Source organism: Daktulosphaira vitifoliae, unplaced genomic scaffold (genome assembly GCF_025091365.1).
Source record: "Daktulosphaira vitifoliae isolate Bord-2020 unplaced genomic scaffold, ASM2509136v1 Scaffold_3, whole genome shotgun sequence".
Classification (NCBI taxonomy): Eukaryota; Metazoa; Arthropoda; class Insecta; order Hemiptera; family Phylloxeridae; genus Daktulosphaira; species Daktulosphaira vitifoliae.
This window is the reverse complement of record NW_026099574.1, coordinates 22,289,751-22,310,200: the sequence shown is the minus strand read 5'-3', so window position 1 is coordinate 22,310,200 and position 20,450 is coordinate 22,289,751. Positions and strand designations below refer to the sequence as shown.

At 23.6% G+C, this 20,450-nt stretch overlaps 5 protein-coding genes across 8 annotated transcripts in view; 2 read left to right on the top strand and 3 right to left on the bottom strand.

Moving 5' to 3' along the window:
* Positions 1–454: 454 nt before the first annotated feature.
* LOC126901937 (putative sodium-coupled neutral amino acid transporter 10) lies at positions 455–2,488 on the bottom strand. 2 transcript variants are annotated; one of them, XM_050678892.1, is made up of 6 exons: positions 2,197–2,488; positions 2,007–2,124; positions 1,778–1,951; positions 1,299–1,405; positions 1,089–1,210; positions 455–1,007 (listed from the first exon to the last, which is right to left on the bottom strand). In XM_050678892.1, the coding sequence occupies exons 1-6, from the start codon at positions 2,272–2,274 to the stop codon at positions 821–823; spliced, it is 786 nt and encodes a 261-aa protein (XP_050534849.1). In that variant the 5' UTR covers positions 2,275–2,488; the 3' UTR covers positions 455–820. The 2 variants fall into 2 exon arrangements, with proteins under 2 accessions (XP_050534849.1, XP_050534850.1); XM_050678893.1 differs by having other exon boundaries at positions 1,299–1,387.
* A 121-nt stretch (positions 2,489–2,609) lies between these two features.
* Positions 2,610–3,235, top strand: LOC126901941 (ubiquitin-fold modifier 1). The gene has a single exon (XM_050678900.1). The coding sequence runs from the start codon at positions 2,754–2,756 to the stop codon at positions 3,030–3,032; it is 279 nt and encodes a 92-aa protein (XP_050534857.1). The 5' UTR covers positions 2,610–2,753; the 3' UTR covers positions 3,033–3,235.
* On the bottom strand, positions 3,076–5,397 carry LOC126901936 (serine/threonine-protein kinase 19-like). Its single transcript, XM_050678891.1, has 6 exons — positions 4,827–5,397; positions 4,506–4,687; positions 4,224–4,450; positions 3,643–3,799; positions 3,275–3,369; positions 3,076–3,206 (listed from the first exon to the last, which is right to left on the bottom strand). The coding sequence occupies exons 1-6, from the start codon at positions 4,927–4,929 to the stop codon at positions 3,167–3,169; spliced, it is 804 nt and encodes a 267-aa protein (XP_050534848.1). The 5' UTR covers positions 4,930–5,397; the 3' UTR covers positions 3,076–3,166.
* Positions 5,398–5,482: 85 nt separating this feature from the next.
* Positions 5,483–6,314, top strand: LOC126901939 (S-phase kinase-associated protein 1-like). The gene has a single exon (XM_050678897.1). It carries the CDS (start codon positions 5,735–5,737, stop codon positions 6,221–6,223), a length of 489 nt encoding a protein of 162 aa, XP_050534854.1. The 5' UTR covers positions 5,483–5,734; the 3' UTR covers positions 6,224–6,314.
* A 6,049-nt stretch (positions 6,315–12,363) lies between these two features.
* The window catches only part of LOC126901921 (G protein-coupled receptor kinase 1), a 20,024-nt gene continuing 11,937 nt past the window's right edge, over positions 12,364–20,450 (bottom strand). Inside the window, exons 4-17 of one of the 3 annotated variants that reach the window (XR_007703147.1) lie at positions 18,727–18,828; positions 18,036–18,110; positions 17,764–17,825; positions 17,253–17,304; positions 16,995–17,186; positions 16,636–16,801; positions 16,430–16,571; positions 15,262–15,436; positions 15,053–15,165; positions 14,829–14,991; positions 14,597–14,765; positions 13,362–13,615; positions 12,543–12,771; positions 12,364–12,469 (exon numbers count right to left, since the gene is read on the bottom strand). Coding sequence is in view for 2 of the 3 variants with exons in the window: in XM_050678854.1 (XP_050534811.1) it covers positions 12,616–12,771; positions 13,362–13,615; positions 14,597–14,765; positions 14,829–14,991; positions 15,053–15,165; positions 15,262–15,436; positions 16,430–16,571; positions 16,636–16,801; positions 16,995–17,186; positions 17,253–17,304; positions 17,764–17,825; positions 18,036–18,110; positions 18,727–18,828 (1,821 nt within the window). In the remaining variant the exon portion in view is untranslated. Of the gene's footprint in view, positions 12,772–13,361; positions 13,616–14,596; positions 14,766–14,828; positions 14,992–15,052; positions 15,166–15,261; positions 15,437–16,429; positions 16,572–16,635; positions 16,802–16,994; positions 17,187–17,252; positions 17,305–17,763; positions 17,826–18,035; positions 18,111–18,726; positions 18,829–20,450 lie in introns of all 3 variants that reach the window. The other 2 variants (XM_050678854.1, XM_050678855.1) reach the window with 2 other exon arrangements.

Here is a 20,450-nt window from a genome sequence, read left to right as displayed (position 1 = left end):
GTAAGTTACAGAATCATCAATTTATTACATAATTGGATAATTTTAACTGTTATATATTTCATTAAAAAATTTTTATATTATTAGAAGACTAAAAGGTAAGATAGAAGAATGATAGAGAAATTTAATTAATAGAAGGATAACTTGTGAAATATTTATATAGTATCAATAATCTACTTTAATTGTAGAAATACAATATATTATAATTACTACTTATAGAAGACAAATCTTTTTAAAATTCTTACAAAAAACATTTTTGAGTAAAATTTAAAAGAAATTTTTCTACAAAGATTTTAATTTTAGTCAATTTAGTCTCCTTAATTTATTCAAATATGTTTTATCATGAAATTTTGATGACATTAAAATTTTAATTCTATATATAATTTTTAATAATAAAAAAAAAATTATCAATTTTATAGAAAGAAAGAATATTAAAATTTTAAGCAAGAGAGTTAAATGGAGAAGGTCGAAAATAAAAAACAAGATTTTAATTCAGAAATCAATCAAAACCGTATAAATTATTTATATCAGTTGAGTACTGCAATATCTACTGAATGTCCAGGATTATCATCTGCATATAATTTTATATTAAAAGGAATGGCTCAAAAAAGTTTATTAAAAATAGATCCAACCATTAAAAGAAATATTTGCAAAGGATGTAATACTATGCTTATTCCCGGGAAATCAGCAAAATGTCGTTTGATTAAAAAACCTAAAAAGTTAGTACGATGGACTTGTATATTTTGTGGAAAGTCAAAAACTTATGGAAGAGATAAAAGTTATCATACTTGGTCAGAATCTTCAAATTTTTTACTTCAAACTATTAACTATAGTTAAAAAAAAACAATTGAAACTTACCACTAAGTGATGATTGATCATGATAAGCTATGTAACCAAGAATTCCTACACTTATGTAAACACATGTACACATATTCATAGAAGAACGAACTATACTATTCAATTTATCAAGTGATTCATGTGATATTGATTCAAATATGTCAAATAATTGTCTGTAAGAACATTTTAAAACATAAATATATTCAAGTTTGATTTATAAAATTAAAAATATTTGTGTAGTTAATGTAACTTACGTCTGGCAAAATAATGACATTGAAAATATTGGTAAACATTGTAAAAGACCTGAAGGTCTCCAAAAATATAATTCTGAAAGCCAAACTGATGAGAAAATTTTATCAAATGCTTCTATAAATATCTAAAAATAAATAATTCATCTATTGAAGATAGATTACTAAATTTGATATATTATTTATTTTTATTATAAATTTAAGGTGTTACTTTACCTTAAATACCAAGCAAGCATAAAATATTACTGCAGCCGTACATATTGAATTTAAGCTATTAACATTTTTTAATAATCCCAATGGTAAAACTATAAAAACAGCAATACCTTAAAAATATGTTATTAAATATTATAATTGCAATTCTAGTATCTATAAATTGAATCATTTTATGTTAAAAGCTCCTATATCATTTTTTTTTTTTTTGCGAAAAAGATTTATCAAAGGTTTTGACATTGTATTTAAATATAATTTTTCATGACAAAATTATTGAGGTTGTTCATTAAAACCTATGAAAAACAAACATGCAAAAAAAAAAAATTATGAATTTCAAAATTTATTTTCCACAAATTTCATCGAAATGACTAGTTAAAAAAAAAAAATTGAATCAATTATAAAAATAATACTCATATGTTCACTTAGAAAACATACATAAATATTTATTTGGGAACATTTATATGTTATATCCTTTTTAAACTTACCGATCATTATACTAGGTCTAAGTGCTATTGTATTTGTCATATTAAACATTTCACCAATAATTTGTGGACCTAAATCTCCCATTACAACAAAAAAAGCAATGCAAGTACCCATAAGAAACATAATTATACTAATTTCAACAGAAATTTTGCCTAATGAACCAAACAAATGAAATGCTAAAACAAAGAATAGTGTTGTAATTTTATAATTTAATTTTTTGTTTAAGTTTACCTAGAAATTCAAAATCCCTTGTTCTTGATCTAACAGCAGAGGTTAAAAGAAAGTGACAAGATGCTCTTGACATAAAATTACTTAAAATCAATAGTATAGTTGACAATAGTATTCCACACTAAAAAATAGAAATTATAAATAGTATTTTAAAATTATTAATTTTAATTAAATCTATAAAAATAATATTTACTTCTTTATAGCAAAACGGCATAGCTAATATACTAACACCAATAATGCTATTGGCGAGAGTCATGATGTAGGCTCTCATTTTTTTTTTAATTGAATTATTGTACTTATACTATTAAAATACAAATTAATGAGAGCTACAGTAGTACTATTTATTATTAAACTAAAAAATTTTATATTCATGATGATATTTAAATCAATCTACACATTATGAGAATAATGTATTCAATAGGGTACTAAGCTATTGAAATATTACAATAACATCTCAAAATAATAAAATAAAACGGTACTTAAACAAAAGTTTTGTTATTTTGAACACCAGGTGTTAAAAACTTACAATTCTGAAACAGTTAACACGTATCATCAAAACTTTATGATGCGTGATAACAGATTTGGGTACCATTAGATTAAAACAACCACATCATCAGTTAGAAAAGGTTGATAAAACTCATAGTATACATGCAGTGTGAACGTTCGACATTTGTCACTTGTTTAATTTACCTCACTAATTCTTATAATAGATGATCTATATAGTTTGACTTAAAATTATTAACATCAACAATGCAAGAAGTTAAACAAAAAGTATCATTTAAAATCACTTTGACATCAGATCCAAAATTACCTTTCAAAATTTTAAGAGTACCCGAAGAAGCACCATTTACGGCAGTCGTAAAATATGCAGCGGAAGAATTTAAAGTACCCGCTGAAACATCTGCAATTATTACCGATGACGGTATTGGTATAAATCCACAGCAAACCGCTGGAAATGTTTTCCTCAAGCATGGAACAGATCTTAGACTTATTCCAAGAGATAGAGTAGGAACAATTATTACCTTTTAATAATTTTATTATTGTATGTATAATTTTTTTTAATTACAAAAAATTTAACCATAATAACATTTTTTATTAAATACTTATATTCAAAGTACATTGTACATAATAAAAACAAAATTTGTTTAGGAAATACAAAGTTGTTATGAAATTCTTAAAAGATGTCCTGATGTTGTATTGATCCTAAAAATAAAAGAAATTATAAAACAGAACTAGTTATTATCTATTAAGATCTTAATATATAATATTACGTTTTGACATCTTCAGATCCTTTTATATCATGTAAAAAATACTTGTATCCAAAATCTCTTAATTTGGGCACTTTCGAACAACGCACTTCTAAGTTCTATCATAATTATTTAAAGTAAATTTATTAGCATTACAATAATTATGAAAATAAGGATAATATTCTTTAAAAAATTGATAATGTTTAAAAAATTGAAATTAAAAAAGATTGAATACCTTAAACATTAAACATTTTGTTTTTAATTTATTGAGTTACAACATTTAGTATAATTTTCATTAATAAAATAATACTCTTGCATATTTTTTAATTTTCACAAGAAATAATAAATCCAGTACTTTTAAAATTATTTATTAAAAAAAATTAGTTGCATACTTTTTCTAATATTTCTTGGAATTTTTGACGCTTTATTATCTGAATGATATATTTTCTACCTTCATTAAACTTTTTAATAAATTTTCCCGAAGAAGGAAATGATATCCAATAAGACTCCTGATTTCGAATTAAAAGTAAACCACAGTTGATTAATTCACTGTCAAAAAGTAAAGCAAGTTAAACGAAATTATTTAAATAAAATTAATAAAAAAAAAAAAAATGGTTATTTGACAAGATAAAGTTTAAATTATATTAATAAAAATAATTGAAGCATCTAAAGTAAAAGCCATTGAAAAATAATATTTTTTTGTAATAGGTTAAGCAAACTACTTTAAAGTAGAACTACATTTCAAAATAAAGATATTTTTTAATTTCAATTTTGGATTCATTCTAAGTATTGCTTTGATCTCTTTTGCTTTAGACATCATATTTCTTTAAAATGTTGTATGGTCAGGAACTATGAAAGAGGATTGCATATAATTTTTGTAATTAACTTAAAAGTTTTACATGTAAGAATATTTTATCAGTTGTTAGTTTTATTTATATTGAATACTTTATAAAAATTTTATGACAATATTTACGTAATTTCATGATGTTGTAGTTTCAGTTTTTGTCGTAATACATTTTTTTCAACTCCAAATGATTTTAGTGTTGGTAAAATATTGTTAAGGAATTTCTTGACACATTTATTCTCTGGATATAATTTAAATGTGTATGCAACAAAGTCTTCATAGAGTAAAATAGCTGATGGGTAATCAGAGGTATCTACAGTAAATTGTTGTATTTTGCATTTATTTTGTAATTCATCCTAAAAATTCTATCTATCAAAACCCTAAAGTTACATGTTGTATGTTATTTTTTACCAAATGTTTTTTGACTAAAGCTTTGTTGTTTATGATATCATATAGTTGATGAACATATATAACAGGAGGATGCATTAAATTAAGTTTTACTGCAACAGGTAACAATGATTTGATATATCTTATAGCTACTTCTGTATCATTGGGTATAGTATTAGCAACAATGCTATCATCTTCCAATAATACTTAAACAAAAATTTGTGAATTTATAAGAATTTCACTTAAGTACTTTTTAATTATTTAAAAATAAAAATTTCTTTAAATTAAATAAAAAAAAAGTAATTTATGTGATATTGTGTATAATAGTCTTTTATTGGTTTTTACCTTGTTCAGAAAATGACATTATGTATTGTAATGAAATTATTTCAGAGAAGATTTTTTTCCTACGTTTAATAAAGAATGAGTTTTTTTGCGAAAAAATGACCATTCACTTTCAAATTTAAAACGTAATTCAAGAATAGAATTTCTTGGATTCCATTAATAGATTATTTAAATAATTAATGATCATTATTGTACCACTATACAATATTAAAGTTGGTTTAAAAATTAGATAAGTTAACTACAAAACGAATAGTTCAATAGAATATAGTATGTCCTGAAGGTCACAAGTAATAAACAATTAATCATTCAGTAAACTATGTATACATTTTTTTTTTTTAATTGAAAAATCCACCTGAGAATAAAAATTCTATTCAATATTTCTAATCCAGAGAAAAAACTTTGTAATCAACATTATTTAAGGAATTACCAATTTCAAAAATTTGTATAAGTAAAAATCTATCGAAAATAAACAAGCAACTTTCACTAATAAGCGTTTAAAATATTGTGTTAAAAAATATTATTATTAAGTCCATTGAGTTATCAGTAAAACTATAAATGTTGTTGTTTTACTTATGGAGTTTTATTACACTATGAGCATAATAAAAAATGATAAACTACGTCATGGAACAATAAAATGACAGTGTGCCATTGGGATTGAAGAATGTGAACTGAAGTGTTGTTGTGATATTCCAATATCATAAGTTTTATTAATTGTTTCTGTCCATATTATGAGTGTACATTAATCACGATTTATATGAGAATTTATACAATTGATAGGTTGTTTGTACTTATTTGGCTCATTTCATTGTAAAATTTATTTACTTTATCCAAATAGATAACATTGCTATAATTAACTGATCAGCGAAAAATCATATATTTATATTTTAATAAACCAATCGATTACTACTAAAATGCCTATGATCAAGTTGCAGAGTTCTGATGGTGAAGTATTTCAGGTAGATTTCGAAATTGCTAAAGCCTCGGTAACTATTAAAACTATGGTTGAAGATTTGGGTTTGGAAGAAGAGGATGAAGAAATTGTACCGTTACCCAATGTAAATGCTGGAATACTTAAAAAAGTCATTCAATGGGCAACTTACCACAAAGACGATCCACCGCCAGCTGAAGATGATGAAGGTCGGGAAAAACGAACTGACGATATTTCTAGTTGGGATGCTGATTTTTTAAAAGTTGATCAGGGTACACTTTTTGAACTTATCTTGGCTGCTAATTATTTAGATATTAAAGGTTTACTAGATGTCACTTGTAAAACTGTTGCTAATATGATAAAAGGAAAAACGCCAGAGGAAATCAGAAAAACTTTTAACATAAAAAACGACTTTACAGCTGCCGAAGAAGATCAAGTAAGAAAAGAAAATGAATGGTGTGAAGAAAAGTAATATTTTATTGAATTATCATATGTACATAAAAAATTGTAAAAGTAATATTTTTAAAAATATAATCATCAAATAAAGTAATTTATGCTATTAATTTTATTATTAAATTTTCAAATGCTTATTGTTTTAAAAAAAATTTATAACTACATTCATCTTTTAGTCATTAAACATATTAAGTATAAAAAGCGGTATATATGATGTAATATAATTTTATATCTTTTGTACTGTTACTGTTTCAGTATAAAAATAACCTAATTATAAAAAAAAATTTGCCTTTATTTTCAAAACAATAAAATTTTAAACCAATCTTGTTTCACTGATATGAATTTTTATTATCTGAAAATTGTAATACTACATGGGAATATATACCACTTATGGTAGATTTGTGAGTTATGTATTATAGCTTCGATACGAAGCTGAGAAGATATTAATTTTACTATGATGTGTTTATTTATTTTTTTTGTGTCTGTTACTACTTTTTCTCAGGTCTCGCTGGACTAATTTTGATGAACAATACTTTAAAAGATTACAAATTGTGTCCAGTTGAAGACATTACTCTCAAAAATTGAAAAAAAATCCCTCGTTTGCCATAAACTGGGGAAATCCCTCAAAAAATTACAAATTTAAAAATCTCTAACTTTTGACATATTTTTACTTAAAATTGCCATAACTTTTTTAAAAATTACCAAATCATAATGATTTTATTTAGTTTAATTAAATTTTTTTGATAGATACCTTAGGTACCTACCTATCATTTGATATATTTTTGTTAACATTTGAACGTTTACCAGCCCACAGGAAGAGATACAAAATGGCAACTTTTTCCCAAAAAATTAACTTTTGAAAATGTTCCGGAAAGACTTATACTTTTATATATACCTTAAATTTAAGCTTATGTGATATACTTTAATTTAAAAAAAAAATAATTTTAACTCTGGACTTAACTTCATGGTAAAAATGACTACCGTATGCAAAAATATACTATTTTTGTGAATAAATTCTTGATATTATATTTCATAACATTACGTCACTATGACTTTAAAAAATTAATGAGTTAATTCTATTTTTAATGGTAAATACTTTATATACATCTTTAAAAATGCGTATAGAAAGTAAAACTTTTTCAACTTAATTTTTGAAAATGTTTCGGAAAGACTGACACTTTTATGCATATCTTAAATTAAAGCTTATGTAATATACTTTGATTTTTAAGTCGAGAAAAATAACTTAGAAATTTAAACTAGCTTAAATTGCTATATTTTTCAGTTAACGGAAGCGACGTATGGTTGCCGAGTCGCTAAAACTTATGTCTTACGCGCTTGGGGTACAAGGTTCCAACCAGCGTATGGCAAGGAATTTTTTTCTTAATTCTTTTTAATTTAAAATAAATTTAGATTCAATAACTTCAATAAAGATCAAGGATCCCATCACTGTAGTCGCCCCTCGCGAGGAGAAATTTTTTATTCATATTAAAATTATTTACTATATTTTAGGTTTTAGCTTCGATGCAAAGCTGAGAAGATATTTTTTTGTGACAATCATTTATTTTCTCTGGTCTAACTTGACCTACTTTTTTCAATGATACGTCAAATTTTTTCAATTCGTATCTCGTTAAAGATATTACCCTCAAAAATTGAAAAAAAAAATTATAATTTATCAATTAAATAGTTACTTATTCCATATTCTTCATATAAACTATTAAAATCATTAATTTCTAATGTTTTCAAAGTATTTATTGACGAATCAACTCTGATATGATTGGTTTCAACTACAAATTTAAATCATTTTACTTTGTAATTTAATAATTTTTTTAGCCTATTTTTGTGTACTACTACTAAACTATAAAAAAAAGTATCTGCACTTAATTATATATTGATATTCAAGGGTACCCTAATAATTAGCGGTGCTTAAATAATGTAATATTTTCCCCATAAAAGCCCTATGCGCGAGTCTACTTGCCTTGATTTTAAGATAACCTTGATGATGTTCGTTATTTAAATAAGAACATGACTAAAAAAACATCCTACCTCAAAAATAATATTAACTATTTATTTATCAATACTTGAAATGTCTTGCCTAGAAGCATAACCACGTTTAAGAAAAGGTGGAATTCCGCGGGCCTCGATGTAAAATTCTGAAACTTCATATTAATAACATTACAAAAAATATTCAGTTATTTTTAATATTTATAAATAATAATAAAACAAACCAGTTTTTGTGTGAGAAAACTAATAGAAAAGTATAGGGAAAGGGAGAAAAATCCGTCTATGTTATTTATAAATTTGGAGAAAGCGTATGATAGTAAAGCGAGAGATGTTTCAAAGTATTAATGAGAAAAAGGGTCCCAAAAAGGTACATTAATATAACAAAGGATATATATGATGGCACTTGTATCAGGGTAAAAATTGTGAGCGGAGTAACAGAAAATTTTAGGGTAAGAGTAAGAGTGAACCAAGGTTCTGCTTTAAGCCCTAACTTATTTTCTTGAGTGATGGATGAAATTATTAAAGAAATACAAGAAGAGATACCTTGAAGGACATTGTTCGTTGACGATATAGTGTTTATAAGAGGAAATTAATCAAAGGCTAAACGTAAGAAGATCAGCTCTAGAAGGAAAGGGATCAAGAATAAGTAGGGGTAAGACAGAATATAATAGAGCATGAGTTTGACAAGGGAAAACACGAGGTAGGTGAAATAAAGAAATCAGTGACAATAAACAAAGACGTGTTAAGAGGTGGAAAGTTTTAAGTATTTAGGATCTATTGTGAAAAATAATAGTGGTATTGACGAGGATGTAAGACACAGGACGAAGTGTGGAGAAAAGCGTTTGATTTGTTATGCGATAAGAGAATTCCAATGAGGCTGAAAAGTAAGTTTTATAGGACTATAGAGAGACCAGCTATAATGTATGGTTCAATGTTGGGTGTTTAAAAAGAAAAAAGAACAGAGTAAGACGAAAATATAAGGAATGTATAGGTGTAGTTTCAATCGTGTATAAGAAGAGACTTAGATGGTTTGGTCATATTATGAGGATAGAGGAATAAGATGCTGTAAGAACAGTTATAGAATTCAATGTTGAAGGAAGACTAAAAAACAGACGGAGGGATATTATTAAATACGATGAGGACGGCTGATGTGGGAGATCATAATAAATGGAAGTTTGAAATAACGATAGCCGACCCCAATTAGTTGGGATAAAGACGAAGAAAAATATCAAATATAACGTTTTTTTTAAGATATTAAAAAATTACCCGTTTTACCATATAAATAATTGGACAGAGAAAATAAGTTACTTCTACAGAACATTTTTCTATTTCGGTCAATGATATTTTTCAATTATTTAAATCATTTATGATCTATATTTTATCTTAAAATTCATATATAAATAAATAAAACAACTGACATATGGAATTAATTTATGATTGTTTTTAATAATTCATTGTTTAAAAATAATTATAATAAAACAATTTTCAACACAAACAAAATATCTCATTTCTTAACATAATCACTTCCAAACTAACAAAATTTACTTGGCAATTCTTCAAAATACTAATAATCGGAAATGTTATGCAGTCAAAGTATTTTTTTTTAAATATGCAGACTTTTGTAATTGGCTGACCTTAAGTAGTTGGGATTAAAGCAAGGAAAAAGAAGAAGATGCAGACTTTTGTAATGTATCCAAAACATAAAGATACAACAATATATAAAAATTGCAGTTAAAAATCCTATCTATTTTTCATGTATGTAAGCTAGTTTAGATAAAAAACACCATAATAATAGCAATAAAGTGTAAACTTAAAGGGATTTATTGCAAGACACTAATTACATTTTATTGTTTTTGATTTATAATCTAAACAATAATTATACATAAAAATTGGATAAAACAATATATTTATATGCTAAACTATATCTCATACAATTTTCAATAAATAATACAAAAGCAATCACCTAATATATCTAAATAATATTTATATATAAATATATATGTATATATATACACACAAATGTATATAAATTATTCTTAATTCAATAATGTTCACTTATATTATAGATATTATACAAGGTGTTATTTACTTATATTCCGGGATGCACAGTAAATTAAATTAGTTTTATTTTTAACATACTCAAGGACTAGGTTATAGTAAAATACAACATAATACAATTTTTTTCATAACAAAAAATAATTATTAATATAATTAAAGTAATAATACAATAATAATGTAACAAAAATATATAAAAACTTTTGGTGAATTAACAATTAAAATAATACTATGTTGGAAAATCTGTATAAGGGCAAAAATGTAAAAAAAAAAACCAAACATTTATTTAAAAGCAAATTTTAAAGATCAAGTAAGGTAACTATTTGCAAAGTTAATATAAAAAAGCAATTTCACTTATGTAACACTACATTATATGAAACCAATACATATATAAATGGTCAATAAATCACCTCTTGTAAGTTTAATATAAAATTGCTGGTTAATAACAGCTATTAAATACAGGTTTTACAAATATTTTATGATATTGTTTTGTTATACATTTTATGAAATATACCATTTATTTATCAAAATATTTGTCATTTACACATTTTACAAAATAAAAATGTTGATTATTGCATATTGTTTTTAGTACAAAAAATTAAATTTACAGTTTTAATTAAAATAAAAATCATTTAAAAAGTATAATAAAAGAAGTTTGGTTTTAGTAGACAAAGCAACAAAACTTATTACATAAAACATAAATGTGGGTTAACTAATCTTATACATATCAACTTGGATTGCAATATAACTAAGCATTCACAATTTATTCAACTTAATAATACAGTAAATTATTCTAGACTATGTTTAACTAAAATATTTATAATTATCTTTAAGCATCAACTGCATTTACATGAAAACTAATATAATACATATGTAGTATTAATATTTACAAATTTCTCGCTGGCCACGATTTTTTAATAGATATTGATGTTTTGATTGTCATTATTTAATGAAAAAACTTTAGTTGAATGTTGTTAGACATTAAAAACATATAAATTATAACCAAAGGATTTATAGAATGTACTAAATAATTTAAAGATTAAATTGAATGTAATGTCTTACAATCATTTACATAACTTTGTTTTTTTAAACGTAATTTGACAGAGATCATAAAATTTTAATGAAAGTATATTATATTTTACAAACGTTAAGAAAGAAACGATCAGTCTTTTAACAAGTTAATAATATTGCCCCATAGACGAATATTTTTCAAAAATTAATAAATACTCATTAAAAAAATTTAAGTTCATAGCCTAAAAATATGAAAAAAAAAAAACAAAAATTATTAACTAATTTTATGTATATGCAGTGTCCTAAAATTATATTAATTGTGTAAAATGTTTAAATTATAATTTTAAATCAAGTACTGTAAATAAACTTAAAGATAAGTTATTATAAATTTCAAGTTAAGTCAATTGTAGAGTATTTTTTTGAATGTTTAATTTAAAAAAATATGTTTTAGGTCTTATTACGAAAAATAGTTTATATTCTTAAGGTTGTATAAAACCATTTAAACGTTAATTAATTTTTTAGCTCAAGTTTTCTAAGTTATATAACATAAAAACTTGAAGTTCTTTTGCACATTTAAAATAAAAAAAAAAATTGTAGTTAAACTTGTGAATAAACTTTAAGAAAAAAATCAAAGATAAATTTTTAAGTTTTAAGATATTTGATGATTAATAACTAGAAAATTAATTTGTCATAATTAATCTTAGACATTATTATTTACTAAATTTTCAGTAAATGTATAATAACTTAATAACTAAACGTTTATTAAATAACAAAATTTTTATTTTGGTTAAATTTACAGCTATGAAACGGTACAATAATTTCAATGATTATAAAAAATATTTAAATTATAATTATTATATAATGTGCAGTGATCTCAGTATAAAATTATGTGAAATAAATTACTGAAAGGAATAATGTACATGGGTTTTTATAGCAAGGCAGAGATATCTAATCTCTAAATGTTTTCATCTGTAAAATCAATTTATATTTTATAGATTAAGATTACCTATTTTTTAAGTATGTGAAACTGAACTTTTTAAAGAATAAACATAGACAAACATTTTTCTAAAAAATTATAAAATGTATAAAAAATAGTATTTAAAACAATTCTCTTATTTAAAAATGTCAAACTATATTTTTTTTATAGCCCAATAAAAAGAAAGAACACCACAGTCTTATCAAGTAGCGCCACACTAACCTTAAATTAAAAATTAAACAAAATTGAAACCCATAGATATGAAGGTAAAAAGGAAGAAAAAGCCACTTATTACCAAAATTCTGAAAGAGTAGAAAGCTACATGAGATTCTATAATTAATTAAAATGTGTATACATCACAAATTCAATTAATTGCCATTGGTGTTTGTTGAGGATGTCAAAGAATCCGCTTCTTCTTGAATAAACATTTTACCAAAGGGTTTTTTCAATTTTTTAATCAGATCATGCGTAGATTTATGAGTTGACCGAAGAGACAATGCCCACTCTTTTAAACCAATTTCATCCTATAAAAGTAAATAAATTGTCAAGTATTTTATTAAAATCATAAAATTTGTATATGGATTTATTCATTTATCATGAATCACTTAATCAAAATATAAAATAATATTAGGATTTTTTTTTTTTTTAATGGTAAAATACATAATAAACTAACCAATTTAATAGGTAATGATATAATTAAGAATGATTGGTTGATAACAATTTCTGAACTATTATTTCAGAAATTATTGATATTTTTATAACTAGGCAGAAAGGAGAGTATGACTAATAATAAAAATAACAACAATAGCAACTCATCTCTAGCCATGATGAAAAAATGTTAAGAACTCCAGAAATACTAGTTTAAAATAGTTATTATTAGTCATTCTTTTTTTTAATTATATCATTATCTATTACAAAGCTAGTTAACTATGTATGTTACCATATGAAAAAACATTATTGACACTTATAAAATATAAGGGATGAACATAAAAAATACTTTGATAAATTAAAAAAACATCATGTACCTACAAAAAACAAAAAAAAATTCTCAATATTATTCAGTTAATTAGGTGATTCATAACAAATGAATTATGCTGTATATTAGTATACTTACACTGTTAGTTAAAACTAGTTTTCCATCTTTTCCGTCTTTCATACGTAGAACAATACACTGTTCATTTTTAACAATAACTAGTTCAGGACTTACTTCTAATACTTGATCCAAAGTAATTACTTCAGTTTTAACTGAACCAGAATCAGAATGCAATTCCAAACGATTAGGATACAGTTTTGCATACCTAGTTTGCCATGCTGAAGCAAAAGGTCCACCAAGTTTTTTGATATACCCATGAAGAATACAATCAGATTCTAAAATGTTGTATATTATAAATAGTTGATATTACTAGTAAAAACATAATAATAATTTAATATATACAAATATATTTTATCAAAAATTAAATTTTATGCAATTAATTAGATAATATTCATAATTATAAGTTTAAGGACAAGATAATGTTATTTTTATGTCAGTCTTTGTACCCTTCTCATAAAGACCCATAACTAGTTGTACTATTTCTACAAATTGCTCTTTAAAAATAATAACAATAATAAAAGATAATTGTCGAGCTATAATAATACTATGTATTGAAAGTTAAAAAAAACATATATATATATATATATAGAGTGATTGGTTAATCATAAACCACTTGATTACTAATAAAATAATTACAATATTGGAAAAGTAATTTTTGATTTCAAAATAATCAGAATTTTTTCATATTATTAATTTCATTAAGGTAATATTATATACTCAAGAATTATATTTAGTACTAAATATTCCCTTAACTATTTATATTTAACGAAAAAACACCCAATAAAAACAATTTTTAATTGGTTAATTTAAATTTTATTTATTTAAAATAACTTTTTTTAAATGCATTAACCAAAACTAGATTTTTTAGCATCTATTAAACTCAAAATAAATATCATTCTTTAGATATATTTATTGCAAATTTAATCATATACATAGGATTTAATAAGAACAATACATATGGTTAGATGAGCCAACTTAGGACAGTGGTTCAACTTAAAGCAATTAAATTATTTTCAGATTTATAGAAATCTTTTTTAAAAATAATTACATCCACTAATCTTTCCTTATTTTTGAAAAATTTTCTAGTTTGACTACTGGTTGAAAGAAGTCATAGAATAATATTCATGCACTCATGAAATTAAAGACGTACAAAAAGTTAAAATATTAGCTACCACATTAATCAACTAATCCCTAAATTTAAAATAGTAATTATCAAATTTTAACAAAAATTGTTATCTACATTATTTTGTACACACCTTCTTCATTATGTTCGTTAAATTTTTTTTGGCGTGATTTTCTTTTAAGGTCAGCTTTATCAGCTTCTGTGTTAACTGTGTCAAAAACAGTTTCAGCTACTTCATTTTGCCATCTTTCAGAAATAGTAATTGAAAAATTTTTATAAAGGTCTTGATCTGCATCAGTTAACTAAAATATTATAGTAAAAACTTAATTATTTATGTTTTTAGTTAATTTTTTTTAAATTTATACCTTAATGCCTTTAGTATCTTCTTCATCAAATGAACCAATGTCAAAAGCATCAGCAGCATTAACTTCTCCTCTAGGTGGTATTAATGGTGGTGTATACTTTTGTAAATAAACTTGTTGCCAATCTAAGCCCGCAAAAAACTGGTGTTCCTTTAATTCTTCTGACCTATGAAAACATAAAATTATCAGCATGCATACTAGGAAAACTACAACAATATTTTATTTACCCTTTTCCTCTACAACCAATTCTTTCATTTATATCACGTTGTAAAAGACCTTCTAAGAGATCTTTTAGACTTTTAGAAAAAGAATCAGGAAGTTCTACATTCTGAAACACAAACTTTTTCTTATAAAAGTTAAATAATTGAAAATACATACTAATTTTACAACAAAATTAAAATACAACTTTAATTTTTAAAAGAAAGTTGATACATACCATTGTTAAGGTCATGCGGTCAATTTCATGTTTATCTTTAGTCTTATGCTGTCGAAATGGACTATGACCTTTTAATAATTTATACAACATACAACCAAAAGAAAACCAATCTGCACTAGAATCATAAGCTGTTCCTTTGGATAATACTTCAGGAGCCATATATCCATGTGTTCCTCTAATCATTTTTTAAAAGTTAACATTATTATGAAGTTATTTACTAGTTTAAAATAAACATTAAATTTATAACACTTAAATACATTCTGTAGTATATTTTCAGAAATTCTTCCAATAAAATGTACTATTTTTAATGAATAGAAATTATGTCATGAAAGAGGACTTAGAGTACTAAAAAAGCACTAAATATGGATGCACTTAAAAATCCTAAAATATTCTCTTATTATATGCAATTAATTTTTTTGTTGTGTTTTTAGATAATGAATATTATTGAAATAAAAAACACAAATTTCAATTATAATAATTTAATTTTACTAAAATGTATAATATATAATTTACTTCTTATTATGACCAAATGATAAAAATTTAATAGCTTTTCAAAATTTTATTTGAAAAAATAATAAAAAAAATGATCAAATATACCTTAAAAACAAAAAAAATTAAATATGCAATATACAAAGTGGCTCAGCATTTACTGACAACTTAAATAACTTTTGATCTAGTTTATATTTTTAACTGATTTCTTTTTAACAGAACAGTTATACGTTAGGTCTATAATTATTATATCTCAATAATATTAAAATATTAAATAATAAATATAATTATTACAATTATTATATTATTATACAATTTACAATAATAAAAATATTTTATTAAAAATATTAATTATTTTTAAATTATAAATAAAATTAAAAAAAAATATTTTATTAAAATTCAGTAGTAAATAGTCTGTATTATATTAAAGTTTGTGTAAATATGATATTTGTATTATTTTACGGTATTAAACATTGAATTACGTGTTGAAACAAGGACAGAACAAAAGTAAAGTAAGTAGTTTTATTTCTAAAGAGATATAGTACATTTAGGTACCAATAATTTTAACAAAACATTTGACTACCCAGAAATCTATCCAATAAAAATGATTAAATTAAATATCATCAAGTTTACATAAAATAAAATTTTTGTATATATTTTTCAATATATTAATACTTACACACTAGCATGTGGTTTTTTCTTAGAAAAATCACAGGCTAAACCTAAATCTGATATTCGTACATGTCCATATTCATCTAGTAAAATATTAGCAGGTTTAAGATCTCGATACACAATGAACCTTCTATGCATATGTTCTAAACCTGTTATATATGCCTAGAATTAGCTCTATAATTTGAAAATTTTTAAAAAATATTTTCAATTTACCAAGTATAACTTCAGCAGCATAGAATTTCATATCAAGTTCATTAAAAACACCATGTTGTGCTAAGTGATAATGCAAGTCACCACCATGCATTAAGTCTAATATAAAGCAAAGTTTGTCCGGCGTATGAAATGCATACGTCATGCATACAATAAAAGGACAATCGACCTAATAATTCAAACCATTAATACTTATTTAAGGAATAAGAGTATAACATAAATATCATAATGTTTAATGTTAATGTTACATTATTTTGCACAATTTTACTACCATTGCAATTGTTAATAAAAATTAAAATAATTTATAGGTAATAATATACTTTATTAAAATTAAATTATTTATTAATATAATAATGACTTACCCCAGTACTAACTAATGATAACATAATACGTTCATTTAAGGCTAATGTTTCTCCTTGCTTCATTTTTATTCTTTTTTTATCAAGACATTTCATTGCATACATCTTGCCTGTATCAGCTTTCCGACAACCATACACTTCACCAAAACCACCTCTTCCTATAATACGATGGACACTGAAGTCATTCATTGTTAACTGAAATAAAATTGCAACAGAATTTAGAATTGTATAACTTATTTATAATTTAAAATAAATATTTACAGAAATATTTAGTTCTAGATTTTTCCACTGACAAAATCTTGTGTACTTGTCACTAAAAAAGTACATTGCAAAATATATTATTCTGTACATATTTTAGTAATGGTGTATTTATTTGTAGAGATTCAAGGGGTTTTAATACCATTTATTTACATAGAATTATAGAAACTAAAAAAATTGTAGTTATAAAGTTATTATCAAAAACCTTTACAAAAAATGAATAAATTCAACTGTTTTTTAGAAGTATAGGAATGCTTTTGCTAGTTTAGTTTTAATGAATTGGGCAGTTTACAATTGGTACTCGATAGAAAAAAAACAATTTAATTTACTATATTTTATTTTATAAAATTTTCAAACTAAATTAACAAAATGGATTTTTAAGGATAATGATCTTACAAGATCTTTAAATATTCTAAAAGATAGGGTTGTTTAGGAAAGGTCATGGCTACAAGTTTTTGCTACCCTCTGACTTGAATCTCTACACATGTTTATATTTAGTAATAAACAAACAAACCTCTCTAAAAATTTCTTAAATGGTTCTTCTCGAAGATGATTAAAAATCACTTTAATATAAGGCTGAAAGAATAAATATACAAATAATTTAATAAAATACATTCATCAAAAAATGTTGTAAATTTATTTTAAATTAAATACATATGAAAATACAATTAAATTAATGACAGAAAAAAGTGTCAATAATTACTAAAATGTTTAAAAAAAGATTTATTTTCTTTTTTAATGAACTCAAATAATAATTAATACTGAATATAATACATAAAATCTTACTTCAAATAAATTGACTGGTACTTCATTTTTCATCAAGTATTTCTGAACATGAGCCACTGCATCTTTAGGATAATTCTAAAAAAAAAAAAAAATTTATTTATTAAGGGTTTATAAAAATTCACACATTTAACTTGATATGTATAGAAACACTACATACAAAGAATAGATTATAAATTATAACATTTATAAATAATTGAAATATTATACAATTGGTGATGTAAAAATATCGCATTTTATATTTTAGAGGAACAATACATGCATAATATACATAAAATACATAATTTATAAAAAAAAATTAGCACTTTTATGATTACACAATTAAGAGATAATTAAGAGGTTTGTGGTTTTCATACACATTTTTTTTATTTATTGAAATACATAATTATATTTTATAAAATACTACTTATATTTTTATATAATAAATTTTAGTTTTGCATAATAAGTGTAATATGTAATGTATAATACAATATTATAAAAATTGTATTATAGAATATACATAATTTATACAACACAAAATTATAGAAACCAACATAGGCTAAGTGTATTTTTTTGTTACTCAATATTATATTAAATTATGTTATTTTACTGAGTATATTAAGCTTCGATTAAAAATAAACAGCACGAACTAAAATATTATTTTATGAAAAAAATAATTTCTACACCTTCAATAATTAAATATAATTATATTTACATGAGTATGTGACAAAAGTTCTTTCATTATGTAATTATCGTAGATGTCTCTTGCTAATTTTCTTCTATCATCAATAGATTCTAATTTTTCATACCTTTTTATCTAAAAACAATCAATTTAATTTATACTTAAATTTCAATAAGATAATATAAAACATAATTCAATAAAAATGTAAATTTAATAATATTGTTCATAATAATCTTCATTTTATATTGTTAATAACAGGTTGTTTGGTTTTTGTATAAAACACTGCATGTATAAATATCAATAATTTCAAAATTTACAATGGTCTTCTGAAACATTTTAAGCGTTTTAAATAGGTTTTTATTAAATATAGTTTTTAACAGCCTTTATCAAGTTTATTACTAAATGATTTTAATATCTCGAAAATGAACATTTATAAATAATACAGATTTTTTTGTTCGAATGAAAAAGAAATCTGAATTGATAAGTTTATTTCCTCCAAATCCTAAGGAGACTACGGAGTACCACCTATAATTTATTTAATATTCGATCATTTTTTTTCTTTTAAATTGATTTAAATATCTTACAAATGAACATAAATAAATTATTTTCAACAAAATTCTTTTTTAAATTTTTCTATAAAAAATGTAGTGACGGAAATTAGAGATGCAAAAATTCTTTCTTTAAATATTTACAATCTACACTTAAATGTTATTTAATTTTTTTATATAGGGGGGTTAAATGGGGGCATATAGCTTTCCCGTCTATACGAGTATACTGTTTTTTTTTTTTAAATATGGGCTTAATACATTTAGTTCATTTTTCTTTTTATAACATTATGTCAAAATAGTTTATATTTGGACGTGATATTTTTAAACTAAAAACTAATAACTGACTTGTATTTGATTAAATTACAATTAATTGGGCTATTAATATCTAGGTAAAATTCATAAATTTTGCCTAGTAAATTTTTGTCAACTATTATGACAAATTATATTGAATAGAAATTACTATTTAGTATTAACATTTGAGCAACTACATTTAACTTAAATAAATTATAAAGTTTTCAAATTTCTAAAGATTTACATAAACATTAATATTTTAATTACTTGTGATGCTTAATTTACATAGTAGACATCAACCACCAATCTCTTTTAAAAGTTGGGTAGTTAACCTAGTTGAATGTAAAGATCGGCGCTACTGATTATTCATTGGAATTTGAAATGAATACTTATTTAATATCCAGGGCTTTCCTGGGGGAGAAGGGTGCAAAAGAGCCAAATGCCCTATAATGCTAAAAAATATGAATACATTTTTTTTTGCAAACACTTTCAAAAGTTAAGTTGAAAAAGTTAATTTTTTGTGAAAAAGTTGTCATTTTGAAACCCCTACTGTGGGCTAGTAAAGGGTTAANGAAAAAGTTGTCATTTTAAATCCCCCCCTGTGGGCAGGTTAAGTGTCAGATTTACAAAAAAAATATACCAAATGATAGGTAAAGACATCAAGCATCTATATAAAAAAAAATTATATTGATATGTTCATTTTTAAAAAAGTTATGGCAGTTTTNTTTTTGAAAAAGTTACGGCACTTTTTAGTAAAAAAAATTGAAAAAATTTCGAAAATTAGCGATTTTTAAATTTGTAATTTTTTTGGAGGTTTCCCCCATTTACGGGGAACGAGGGAAATTTTTTCAATTTTGAAGGGTAATGTCTTCGACTAGATACAATTTGTGATCTTTTGACGTATCGTTGAAAGAAATC

What these genes read in the sequence shown, in the direction of transcription:
- LOC126901939 (XM_050678897.1), top strand. Translation starts at nt 5,735, where the DNA reads ATGCCTATGATCAAGTTGCAGAGTTCTGATGGTGAAGTATTTCAGGTA.
- LOC126901936 (XM_050678891.1), bottom strand. Translation starts at nt 4,929, where the DNA reads ATGGTCATTTTTTCGCAAAAAAACTCATTCTTTATTAAACGTAGGAAA. An exon ending in AATGTCATTTTCTGAACAAG is followed by an intron (nt 4,688 to 4,826) that starts GTAAAAACCAAT and finishes TTTTTGTTTAAG; the next exon opens with TATTATTGGAAGATGATAGC. An exon ending in TCCAAGAAATATTAGAAAAA is followed by an intron (nt 3,370 to 3,642) that starts GTATGCAACTAA and finishes TAATTATGATAG; the next exon opens with AACTTAGAAGTGCGTTGTTC.
- LOC126901937 (XM_050678892.1), bottom strand. Translation starts at nt 2,274, where the DNA reads ATGAGAGCCTACATCATGACTCTCGCCAATAGCATTATTGGTGTTAGT. An exon ending in ATGCTTGCTTGGTATTTAAG is followed by an intron (nt 1,211 to 1,298) that starts GTAAAGTAACAC and finishes ATTTATTTTTAG; the next exon opens with ATATTTATAGAAGCATTTGA. An exon ending in ATGTCATTATTTTGCCAGAC is followed by an intron (nt 1,008 to 1,088) that starts GTAAGTTACATT and finishes ATGTTCTTACAG; the next exon opens with ACAATTATTTGACATATTTG.
- LOC126901941 (XM_050678900.1), top strand. Translation starts at nt 2,754, where the DNA reads ATGCAAGAAGTTAAACAAAAAGTATCATTTAAAATCACTTTGACATCA.